The following is a 12,341-nucleotide window of genomic DNA, read 5'->3' on the forward strand; positions in this document are numbered from 1 at the left end:
AGGAGAAGAGAGAGTCAAGCAGACCTGCAGAGGAATTGCATGGCAGGCAGAGGGAACAGGCAGAGCAGGGGTGCTAAGGTGAACTACACCTGGCACATCTGAAGAACAAAAGGAGGCTGGAGTAACTGGAATAAATGAGGAGAAGGAGGGAGTTCCTGTTGTGGCTCAGCAGTAACAAATCCAATTAGTATCCATGAGTACTAGGTTTCTATCCCTGGCCTTGCTCAGTGGGTCGAGGATCCATCATTGCTGTGAGCTGTGGTGCAGGTCGCAGACATGGCTTCAGTCCCTTGTGGCTATGGCATAGGCTGGTGGCTACAGCTCTGATTCGACCCTTAGCCTAGGAACCTCCATATGCCCAGGGTGTGGCCCTAAAAAGATAAAAAAAAAACAAAAAAAAAGAAAGAAAGAAAAAGAAAGAGGAGAGGAAGCAGGAGAGGAAATAACAGAGGAAGCTGGCGGGGCAGATTGTGCAAGGCCCTAACTACCATTGCAAAGGACATGGGCTGTTATTGAGTAACGTGAGGGACCCCTCTTTTTGAATCAGAAAGGGGGGTGTGATATGCCTTACACTGTAAAGGATCACTCTGACGTCAGGATAGACTACAGAGGTAGATGCTAGAGACCAATGAGGAAGCTATTATGGTAATCAAGTCTAGAGAAGATGGTAGAGGATTGTGGAGGTGGATGTAGAGATAGCCAGATTCTGGGTACATTTTGGTATGGGTTTTTCTTTTTTTGGCTACTCTCGTGGCATGTGGAAGATTTCAGGCCAGGTGACAACTCCAGATTCTTAACCTACTAGGCCACAGCAGGAACTCCCTCCTTCAAATTTTTGAAGGGCTTTCTGAAAGGCTGAAGGTAAGGGGTAACCCTAAAGTTTGGCCTAAGCAACTGGAAGGATAAAGCTGCTATGAACTATGAAAGGAAAGCTACAGGACAGGGTAGGGGCTGGTGGGGGAATTCAGAAGTTCAGAAGAAGTTCAGCTTGAAGATGGAGATCCGAGGAAAGATGATGAGTGGACCACCAGATATGTAAATCTGGAGTCTAGGAGAAGGTTTGAACTGGAAATATGCAGTGGGGTTGTCAGTACATAGAGGGTATTTAAAGCCCTTGGATAAGGTCATGGCAGGAGTGAATGGAGGTAAGAAAGAGAGAACAAAAGACCTGAGCGTATTTCCTCAGTAAGAGACTATGGTCTCTGTGAGTGGTAAACATGAAATCCTTTCATTCTTCCATTTGAACTTTTTTGTTGTTCTTGTTGTCCTTTAGGGCCACACCTGCCACATATGGAAGTTCCTAAGCTAGGGGTCAAACTGGAGCTGCAGCTGCTGGCCTACACCATAGGCACAGCAAAGCCAGATCCGAGCCATGTCAGCAACATACGCCACAGCTCACTGAAACACCAGATTCTTAACTCACTGAGCGAAGCCAGAGATCGAACCCACATTTTCATGGATACTAGTCAGATTCTTAATCCACTAAGCCACAACGGGAACTCCTCAAACTTTTCTTAAAGGATGTGTAATTGGAACATCTATTTTAAAATCTCTACCCACTATTAAAGCTTCTAAATTCAGTATAAGTGAATTATTTAAATATAGTTAATATATTTTTCAAGTTTTGAGAAACCTACAATTCAGAGAAATTTTCTTTTTCTTCTATCCCCTAAAAATCTTCTTTTTTTTTTTTTTGCTTTTTAGGGCCACACCTGCAGCATATGGAAGTTCCCAGGCCATGGGTCAAATCAGAGCTGCAACTGCCAGCCTATACCACAGCCACAGCAATACCAGATCCATCCTGTATCTGAAACCTACACCACAGTTCATGGCAATGCCAGATCCTTAACCCACTGAGCGAGGCCAGGGTCGAACCCACGTCTTCGTGGATCCTAGTCAGATTTGTTAAGTGCTGAGCCAAGAAGGGAACTCCTCTAACAATCAAAATTCAGAGACAAATTTTAAGAAACAAGTTAAATTTTTAAATGAAAGGAAAAAAACTGCCCCCAATACTAATATTTACCTGCAAGGATTAGTAGTAAAAACTGAATATGGTACTCTTTGTCTGAATTCATTAGTGATGCTTTCAGCAAATGGGGGCCTATAAAAACAATTTTTGTGATACAGTATATATTTTTAGAGTTTACAAAGTTTTCTTTCCTGTTGCAAATATCTGAATAAAACTTACCTTGGTAAGATGGAACCAAATCCAGGATCCTCTGGACCAGGTACAAACACAAAACGACTACTGTAGCAAAATTCAACATAATTCATTCTAAAATATTATTGCATCACTTTCCAGGGGTCTAAAACCAAGTTATTGCCTTTAATTAAACAGTGAATTTTTAAAAATTAAATTTCATGCATTTTAATAAATGAACTACTAAAAGTCACCAGACCAATACCGTCCAATAGATCTTTTTTACAATGATAAAAATGTTCTATAGCTGTACTGTACAGTTACTGAGTGCTGGAACTGTGGCTAATGTGACTGAATTTTAAATTTTATTTAACTTTAAAGAGACACATGTGGCCAGAGACTATCATATTGAAGTATACACTTTAGACCTCTAGAGTAATGTCACCAAGAAATCTGGAATATGGTTGAAATTATCACTGTTCCCTTTTAATACTCTTCATTATAAATCTTACTAGAGCGTAACATACTTTATTGTGATAGAAGAATAATTTTTATCTCTTAGCTGTACTAATTTTCTCAACCTTTTCTTCCATTCACTTCTTAATAATCACTAATAAAACCCAAGATTCATCTTTTGTGTTTTTTAAACAAAACCTTAAATTAAAAATACCACAATAGAAATCATTACCTTTGGTGAATATTTGGGTATTCACATATTATATCCGCCAAAGTTTTTAGGGAATCTAAAATTTTAAAGGGACATTAATTTGCATATAATGTACATAAATCAAATTTTATTTGATTAGATACAACTCTACATCTTTTGAATGAAATTATAATATTATAGATTATTTATCAATGTAGCTTATATAAATGTAGAAACACATTAAATAGGCCTTCAATACCTTTCAAGGCTTGAACTTGATTTTTTCCATATGGTGTAGATGAAAAATTACCACACAGAATAAAGCAGGTTGGAGGTGCTGGTGAATAACCTAAAAATAAAAGAATAAATGAACATCACTTTTGTAGTCTAGAAATCTTTTAACCATGAGATTTTTTACAATAAAACTTAATATTTTAGGAGTTGCCGTCGTGGCTCAGTGGAAACTAGTCTGACTAGCATCCGTGGGGAAACAGGTTTGATCCCTGGCCTCCCTCAGTGGGTTGAGGATCCAGCATTGCTATGAGCTGTGGTGTAGGTTGCAGACGCAGCTCGGATCCTACATTTACTATGATTGTGATGTAGGCCAGCAGCTACAGCTCCAATTCGATCCCTAGCCTGGGAACCTCCATATGCCATGGGTGCGACCCTAAAAAGATTTTAAAAATCCACAAACTTACTATTTTAAAAACAATACCTTATTATTATTATTATTTTGGTCTTTTTTGGGCAACACCTGTAGCATATGAAGGTTCCCAGGCTAGGAGCCAAACTGGAGCTGTAGCCGCTGGCCTACACCATATCCACAGCAATGCAGGATCTGAGCAGAGTCTGCGAACTACACCACAGCTCATGGCAACACCGGCTTCTTAACTCACTGAGTAAGGCCGGGGATTGAAATTGCGTCATGGATACTAGTCACATTTGTTTCTGCTGAACCATGAAGGGAACTCCCAATAATACTTTACTTTTATAAAAATAACAGTAATATTAGTGTCTTTATTGAGCACTCATTTTGTGCCAGGCCCTTCAATGGCTTGATTAATCCTCACAACATCCCTAGAAACTGAGAGGGAGAGATTAAGCCACTTGACCAAGCTATTAGGCTACAGCTTAGGCCCAGTTCTGTCAGACTCCAAAGCCTAAGCTATTATCCACTCTCTTTTTTTTTTTTTTTTTTTTTTTGGTCTTTTTGCCATTTTCTTGGGCCGCTCCTGTGGCATATGGAGGTTCCCAGGCTAGGGGTCTAATCAGAGCTGTAGCCACCGGCCTATGCCACAGCCACAGACAGGATCTGCGCCACATCTGTGACTTCCACCACAGCTCAGGGCAACGCCAGATCCTTAACCCACTGAGCAAGGCCAGGGATTGAACCGGCAACCTCATGGTTCCTAGTCAGATTCGTTAACCATTGAGCCACGACGGGAATTCCTCTGTCATCCACTCTTATACTGTTCTTGGGACTAATCCTTTCTTTTCTTTTTTTTTAAGGTTGCACCTGTGGCATGTGGAGGTTCCTGGGTCAGGAGTCAAATTGGAGCTGCAGCTGTGGCCTACACCACAGCCACAGCAATACCAGATCCAAGCCACATCTGCAATCTACGCCACACCAGATCCTTAACCCACTGAGTGAGGTCAGGGATCAAACTCACATCCTTACAGGGACAACATCAGGTCCTTAACCCACTGAGCCACAACAGGAATCCAGGACTAATTCTTATTTATAATGAATACATACACACATAAAGACACATACATAGCTATTTTTCAAATGTAAAAATATAATTCTTTAAGATGAATTCATTTAAAATATTTACTGCTGAATTAATGTTTTTTTAAAAAACAGACTACTGGGAGCTCCCGTCGTAGCTCAGCAGAAACGAATCTGATTAGCATCCATGAGGACGTAGGTTAGATCCCTGGCCTTGCTCAGTGGGTTAAGGATCCAGCATTGCCATGAACTGTGGTGTAGGTTGCAGACACAACTTGGATCTGGTCTTGCTGTGGCTGTGGCTGTGTGTAGGCTAGCAGCTACAGCTCCGATTAGAACCCTACCCTGGGAACCTCCATATGCCACAGGTGCAGCCCTAAAATGACATAAATAAATAAATAAGGGAGTTCCTGTCATGGCGCAGTGGTTAACAAATCCGACTAGGAACCATGACGTTGTGGGTTCAATCCCTGGCCTTGCTCAGTGGGTTAAGGATCCGGTGTTGCCCTGAGCTGTGGTGTAGGTCGCAGACTCGGCTCAGATCCCAAGTTGCTGTGACTCTGGCGTAGGCCGGTGGCTATAGCTCAGATCAGATCCCTGGCCTGGGAACCTCCATATGCATGGGAGTGGCCCTAGAAAAGGCAAAAAGACAAAAAAAAATAAAAATAAAAAAAAATAAATAAGTAAATAGACTAGTCAAAAAGACATTTTTTAAAAAAGAATTTAGTTTTAAGACATGAAGTCTCATAAGAGTTCAAAGAGAATAGAAAAAAATGACACCTACCAGAAAACATTGTATGAAGTTTTTCTAATACTTCTACTTGGTCCAACCAAACGTCCGATATAAACACAAACATGGCATCTTTATTTTCATCCTCTAGTTGTTTTAGTTTTGCAGAAGTCTTCACAGATGTATTAGAAGGCCCTCCAAAAAAATTAATATTTCCATAGTATGCCCTAGGTAATTACAACACAATAATTATCTTCTATCCTATATTCTGTAGGAGATATTTTTCTGATAATTCTACAAATTTAGCTTCTTTCTATCTAATGAGGTTATTTTCCAATCAGTGAAAACTGTACCAAGAAACTGTATTATTTGTAGCACTTAAAAAAGAAGTTTATCATTTAAATTAACTGAAATGAGAAATGAAGCAATACTGAAGCAGTAAATAAAGTGTTTAAGATAAGCAAACTATATCTATACCTTTTAAAACTTACCTAAAGCAAATATTAGAATAAATTCTATTTCTATTTAGTTGAAAGTAGGAAAAATAGGTAATTAATTGGAATTGAATAACTAGTAAAAGCCTCAAAAAAAAAAAAAAAAAAAAGTGCTAGCCATTTGGCCAAGCAATTCTACTTTGAGAAATCTGTTCTAAGAAATTAAGACTATAAGACTAATCTACATCCCAGAATTGTGAAAATCTGGAAGGAACCCTAACGCTTCCCAAGAAAGGTATCAGGAGGAAATTGGGGTAATATTTTGTACACACAGCCTCTATTGCTCTGGCCACCCACCCTTCCTCGGCGGCCATCCTACAGTTCCCTGTAGTATGTGCTCAAAATATATTTGCTGAATGTCACAAATCACGTAATAAAAATATTTCATGGTAAAAGAAAATGTTTGACTGCATATTATTAACTGAAGAAGCAGGTTACAAACCACTGTACAGTATGTGCCCATTTTTTGGTGCCCTTAAAAAGGGAATAGATATAGACCTATGTGTTCATGCATAAAAACCTTTCTCTATATATATATGTGTATTTTGTTAGAGTTGATTCTTGTTATTCACTGTAATTATAGTCTATAGTCACTGCAAATACTGCATTAGGGAGTACTGAATCCTTGCTCTTAGGGAGAATGTGTACATATATCAGATAGATTATAGTTTTAAATCCTTAAAAAAAAATAACCTCCATCTTAGTAAATTATATTTTCTCTATTTTACAAAAGACAAAACAAGGTTCAGGTTCAGAAGTAATAAGTCATTTGCCTGAGGCCATGCCCATAACAGGTATCAGTATAAGATTACAATCCTATAGGTATCAGAGGAATGAAATAAGATGATACCCAAACATAAACTATGTCAAAGAAAGAAATATGTAGTGAACTGACTCTTAAGAAATTAAATTCAAAAAAGCCTCACTAACATCTTCCATCCTTGGTTTGTGGAATATAATGTGCAAAGACAGGAGCAAGAGGAAGGCCTGACAGTATCTATTTTCCCATGAAATACTTTAAGGAATTCTGGGAACTCGAACAACACACTGGGCTCAGAAAATACAAGTCACATGCCCTGTACCAGAAAAAGACAGCAACATGGCAATGAAATCTGTATCCTAAAAAAATTCTGTGGTAGACTAGGCAGTGGCGGGACGGTATTAGGTCAGTGTAAATCCTTTTGGGATGGGGCCATGCGGTAGATCTATCTATATTCATTTATCCCTAAAACAGCATTTTATACATAAAAAGAACTCAATGAAACATCTATTTTTGTTTTGTTTTGTTTTGTTTTTTGCTCTTTAGGACTGCACCTTCGGCATATGGAAGCTCCCAGGCTAGGGGTCGAGTCGGCCCCCTAGGCCACAGCCACAGCAATGCCAGCTCCAAGTCGCATCTGCAACCTACACCACAGCTCACGGCAATGCCAGATCCTTAGCCTCCTGAAGGAGGCCGGGGATTGAATCCACAACTTCATGGATACTAGTTGGATTCGTTTCCACTGAGCTACAATGGGAACTCCCAAAATATCTATTGTTGAATCCACTGACTGCCACCAGAATACAGGCCTCTGAATTTTACTTTGGAGGTACTTTAAGAGAAAAGTAATTTATAATCCTAACAGGAATAAAATAATTATTTTACTACAGTGTACTTTATGACACCTCATACCAGTCCACGAGTATACTAAACACACAAAATACAGTTTAATTTAGAGAAGATGGGACGATTTAAAATGCAAGATTGAGACATTACAAAGATGGTCTCTTGGCTAAATTGAAACGAATGGTAATACGCGTGACCAGCTTCCTCAATTAAACCTCTCATTTTCGGAGTTCTCGTCGTGGCGCAGTGGTTAACGAATCCGACTAGGAACCATGAGGTTGCGGGTTCGGTCCCTGTCCTTGCTCAGTGGGTTAACGATCCAGCGTTGCCGTGAGCTGTGGTGTAGGTTGCAGATGTGGCTCGGATCCCGCGTTGCTGTGGCTCTGGTGTAGGCCAGTGGCTACGGCTCCGATTGGACCCCTAGCCTGGAAACCTCCATATGCCACGGGAGCGGCCCAAGAAACAGCAAAAAGACAAAAAATAAATAAATAAAATAAAATAAAATATTAAAAAAAAAAAACTCTCATTTTCCAATGTAGTAATTTTGAGACTTGTAGGAAACTAAAACACCAAGACAACAGCAATTATGCTTTAAATATAGTCAAAACAAACAAACAAAAAACCCTACCATGTTATAAACCTAGCCACAAACTAGCATTAAAAAGCATTCACTTAAAGTGAGCTGGCTTGGAGCTCCCACTGTGGCATAGCAGGTTAAGGACCTGGCATTGCCACAACTTGGGTATGAGTTGCAGCTGTGACTCAGATTTGATCCCTGGTCCAGAAACTTCGATATGCTATGGGTGCAGAGTAAAAAAAAAAAAAAAAAAAAGTGACCTAGCTTGATAAGGCTTGTATTCTCTGTGGCATGACCAGCACTTCCCCCTGGATTCCTTCAATAGGAAGAAAGTGCATGGCAAAGGTTGCCTGCTAATGACTCCCAGCCAGCAGACGTGGCCTTGGCACCTGAACTGCTACAAGCACACTGGGACTAAAATCTTAATCGTTATACTTCTTGAAATCACCACCAATCATCATGGAATCTCAAGATCAGAAGGCAACTACTTTAATTCCCCCAGATATCAAGGAAGGGAATTCCAAAGATGAGAACAGAAGCTAGCTGAAGCTGACTATGTGTGAGCGAGGGTGCACACACATACCTTGCCCAAAGTGGGCAATTACTCCAGTATAGTTGTTCGAGGGGAGAATTCAGATGTGAGGTATTACCAGCTCTGACTGTTCAAGAAAACACAGAAATCTAGACTTTTATGAGAAATATCCTAATTTTTAACTATTAGAAACTAATTCAAAATGTGTTCTAACAGCTCACAGGGGAAAAGGAAAAGGTCTGTAGACTACCTTCAATGCACAGGCCACCAGCTACAACTTCTACACCAAACTTGGCCTCTGCTCAAATACCTTGAATGTGACAGGGAACTCATTCCTCTCAAAGAAGGCCCTTTTGGAACAGCTCTAATATTATAATGATTTCACTTACATTAAAAGAGGTATATAATCTGCCTCATAACTCTCACTCAGTAAAATATAAAAATGACAACTTCATATTAACATGGGAATTATAATCTTCGAAGTGTTTTCCTATATCTTATCTCAGCTGAACTTCTCATCAACCCTATAGATTAATAAGACCAATAGATTGGAAACCTTTCCCAGTTAAAGCCAAAGTACAGAGATTCTACTGCAGGAAATCTGGAGTCAACCTGCTAGTTTTCAGTTACATATAAAGCTCAGTCTTTTCTCATTTTCCATTGCTTTTCCCCTTCTGACACAAAGCCTGAGGCTTTGTAATAACTGAGATTATGATATACTATCATACACTCATTATTGCCAGTACTACAAAATTTCTAGAGTTCAGGTCAAACATTTTTATACCTAGTAGTACTTGAGGGTTCAGTAGGTGGAAATCCAAAGGCATTGACGTGAAATATCTGATCCTCAAACCAACCTGAAAAAAGATAAGTAACAAATCACTTTCATTTATCTAATTCTCCTCATTGGAAAGGACAAAACTAAGGAACACAAAGCAGTAATGCTAGGCCATCATCCCATCCCCTGTCAGCAAACTACAGAATTTGCCAATCCTATTGCGCTACATAACAACTTCAGATTCAAAGACAGTGTCAGTTCTATTAAAAAAAAAAAATGTTTTTCATGAAATAGTAATAGGTTAAGAAGTAAAACTCTTCCCTTTTTTATTTCACAAGACACACTAAGAGTACAGAGAGACAAAGTACACAGATTAGGAAATTTTCACTGTATGACCCTATGTAAAATCTTTCTTCCCCAACTTCAGTGAGATATAATTCATGTATCATACAAGCCTTTAAAAGTGTATATTTCAGTGGTTCTCACAAATTGTACAACCATTACCACTAATTTCAGAATATTTTTATTACCCCGAAAAGAAACCCCGTCTGAGAGTTAATTAATATTGTCAAGTAAGCTCTCATAATCAGTGTTTGCCCAAATTACATCATATTAACATACTTCAACCAATGTAGAAAGGATTTTACTATAGAATGAGGAGGACAAGGAAAAAAGTATCCTGACTTACCCTCTGCTAAGACAAAACATGACTCTGTGTATAAACCACTATGGAACTGGTACACAACAATTAAGGAAAATAATCTCATTTCTACACCTGAGGTGGTGAGAAAGTCAATACACATTTTGGGCTCAGTAGAACTTCCAAATAATAAACTCGAAGACTGCATATCTAAAACTGTGAATAGATCATAGCTTGAAGAATTTTAGGTTTAAATGTCCCCATGACTGATTCTAAGATGCAGCCTGGTACTGAGAGTATAGATCATTCTTAGTGTGTTATAAACTTTCTCAGTGATTTCTCTGGATTCTCCAAATAAGGGGAAATTAAAGGGTTGGGGTTTTTTTTTTTGCTATCTGTTTAGAATTATATCTCTCAATTCCTACACCACCATATCAAAGTTCCACTGAGAATCCAAATAGGTAAATTTGACAATGATGCATAATCAATTTCGCCAACATAGATTTTAAAAAGTAAAAGTGAAGGATATGGCTTTACTAAGATCCAGTGGTACTGTTCCTGTAGGATCTTCCAGGAAAAATTTTCCCTAAAGAAAAGTAAAAGAAATATGTCCACATTTATGTAAAAATGAATACTATGACAAAATAGTTAAAACACTGATAATTTTGACAACAGAAATATAATAAGAGAGTATAGTGGATTTTTTAAAAAACCAGTAATTCCTATATTACACAGCCATAAAGAAGAATGAAATAATGCCACATGCAGTAACATGAGTGGACTTAGAAATTCTCACACTAAGTGAACTGAAGTCAGACAGAGAAAGACAGATACCACATGATATCACTTATATGTACATTCTAATTTTTTAAATGATATGAAAGAAAAGAACTTATTTACAAAATAGAAACGGACTCAAAGCTTTCAACATCAAACTTATGGTTACCAAAGGGGAAATGTAGGGGAAGGGAAAAATGAGGAGGTTGGGATTAACATACACATACTACTATATATAAAATAGATGACTAACAAGGACTGACTGTCTAGCACAGGGAGCTCTACTCAATATTCTGTAATAGTCTATATGGGGAAAGAATCTGAAAAAGAATGGATACATGTATATGTGTATATATAACTGATTCACTTTGCTGTACACCTGAAACTAACACAGCACTATAAGTCAACTATACACCAATTAAATTAAAAAAATCAAAAACAAAACAGTAATTCTAGTCGAGGCTTTTCCATTTACTAGTCTGGTGATCACAAAGTCATCACTTAATTGAGATTCAGACTCCTCACAGGTACCTGAACAATGACCACTGCCCATCAAGAGATGGCAGGAGAGACGCTTGCTGCCATAAGAAGGGCCTCACCAGGTGCCTTCACCTAAGAGAGCCAACAGCATCTCCCAGGGACCAGGATGTGGTCTGCAGCTGTTTGTTCAGTACAGTCAGTTCAACCAGAGGTCAGTGGGGGACTAATTTCAGGTGATGCAAACTGGTGGCTTGTACAAGACACTCCTTCCTGATGTCTACTCAGGAAACCGAACACAAATTAAAAGGTTACTTGGTGACTGGAGTAGGTGCTTTCAGTGAAGAATACATTCCTGTGCCCTCCGTAGAAATGCTATATGTAACTGACATTTCATCAGTCTGAAGGCAGAAAATAAAATTTGGATGTTTATCAGGTTCACATACCTCTTTTAACTGGGTTATCATTCCAAGAACAATCACATCTCCAATTTTGCTGGTACTGCCCAGTAGAGTTTCTACTGTTTTAAGCTAAAAATAAAATGAAATAAATTCTTAAAAACTGAAAATATATTCTATTAAGAAACTAATCTTTTTATAAATAAGTAAATTTTGAGTATACCTTTCAAAATTTACACCTGTTTTACAGTAGAAAATCAAACAAAACTTAGAAAATGTAATTTTATCCTACAAAAAGTTAAAATACCAACTGATAATGCTTGGTAAAATTATGCCTCAAGAAATACCATATAGGAGTTTCCATTGTGGCTCAGTGGAAAGGAATCTGACTTGTATCCATGAGGACGCAGATTTGATCCCTGGCCTTGCTCAATGGGTTAAGGATCCAGCGTTGCCATGAGCTATGGTGCAGATCACAGACAAGGCTCAGATCTGGTGTTTGTGGCTATGGTATATGCCAGCAGCTGCAGCTCTGATTCAGCCCCTAACCTGGGAACCTCCATGTGCCTTGGATGCAGCCATAAAAAGCAAAAAAACAGGAGTTCCAGTCGTGGCGCAGTGGTTAACGAATCCGACTAGGAACCATGAGGTTTCAGGTTTGGTCCCTGCCCTTGCTCAGTGGGTTAACGATCCGGCGTTGCCATGAGATGTGGTGTAGGTTGCAGACGCGGCTCGATCCCGCGTTGCTGTGTCTCTGGCATCAGCTGCTGACTACAGCTCCGATTCAGCCCCTAGCCCGGGAACCTCCATATGCCGT

The 12,341-nt window shown here is 38.9% G+C and overlaps 1 protein-coding gene across 2 annotated transcripts in view; it reads right to left on the minus strand.

Moving 5' to 3' along the window:
* The window catches only part of POLE2 (DNA polymerase epsilon 2, accessory subunit), a 34,614-nt gene that overhangs the window by 5,681 nt on the left and 16,592 nt on the right, over positions 1–12,341 (minus strand). For both annotated transcript variants that reach the window (XM_003480468.4, XM_021101373.1), the window contains exons 7-15: positions 11,573–11,656; positions 10,402–10,458; positions 9,921–9,969; positions 9,239–9,311; positions 5,300–5,472; positions 3,046–3,135; positions 2,829–2,883; positions 2,189–2,248; positions 2,024–2,101 (exon numbers count right to left, since the gene is read on the minus strand). In XM_003480468.4, the coding sequence (XP_003480516.1) occupies positions 2,024–2,101; positions 2,189–2,248; positions 2,829–2,883; positions 3,046–3,135; positions 5,300–5,472; positions 9,239–9,311; positions 9,921–9,969; positions 10,402–10,458; positions 11,573–11,656 (719 nt within the window). The remainder of the gene's footprint in view (positions 1–2,023; positions 2,102–2,188; positions 2,249–2,828; positions 2,884–3,045; positions 3,136–5,299; positions 5,473–9,238; positions 9,312–9,920; positions 9,970–10,401; positions 10,459–11,572; positions 11,657–12,341) is intronic.

This window comes from Sus scrofa, chromosome 1 (genome assembly GCF_000003025.6).
Source record: "Sus scrofa isolate TJ Tabasco breed Duroc chromosome 1, Sscrofa11.1, whole genome shotgun sequence".
Lineage (NCBI taxonomy): Eukaryota > Metazoa > Chordata > Mammalia > Artiodactyla > Suidae > Sus > Sus scrofa.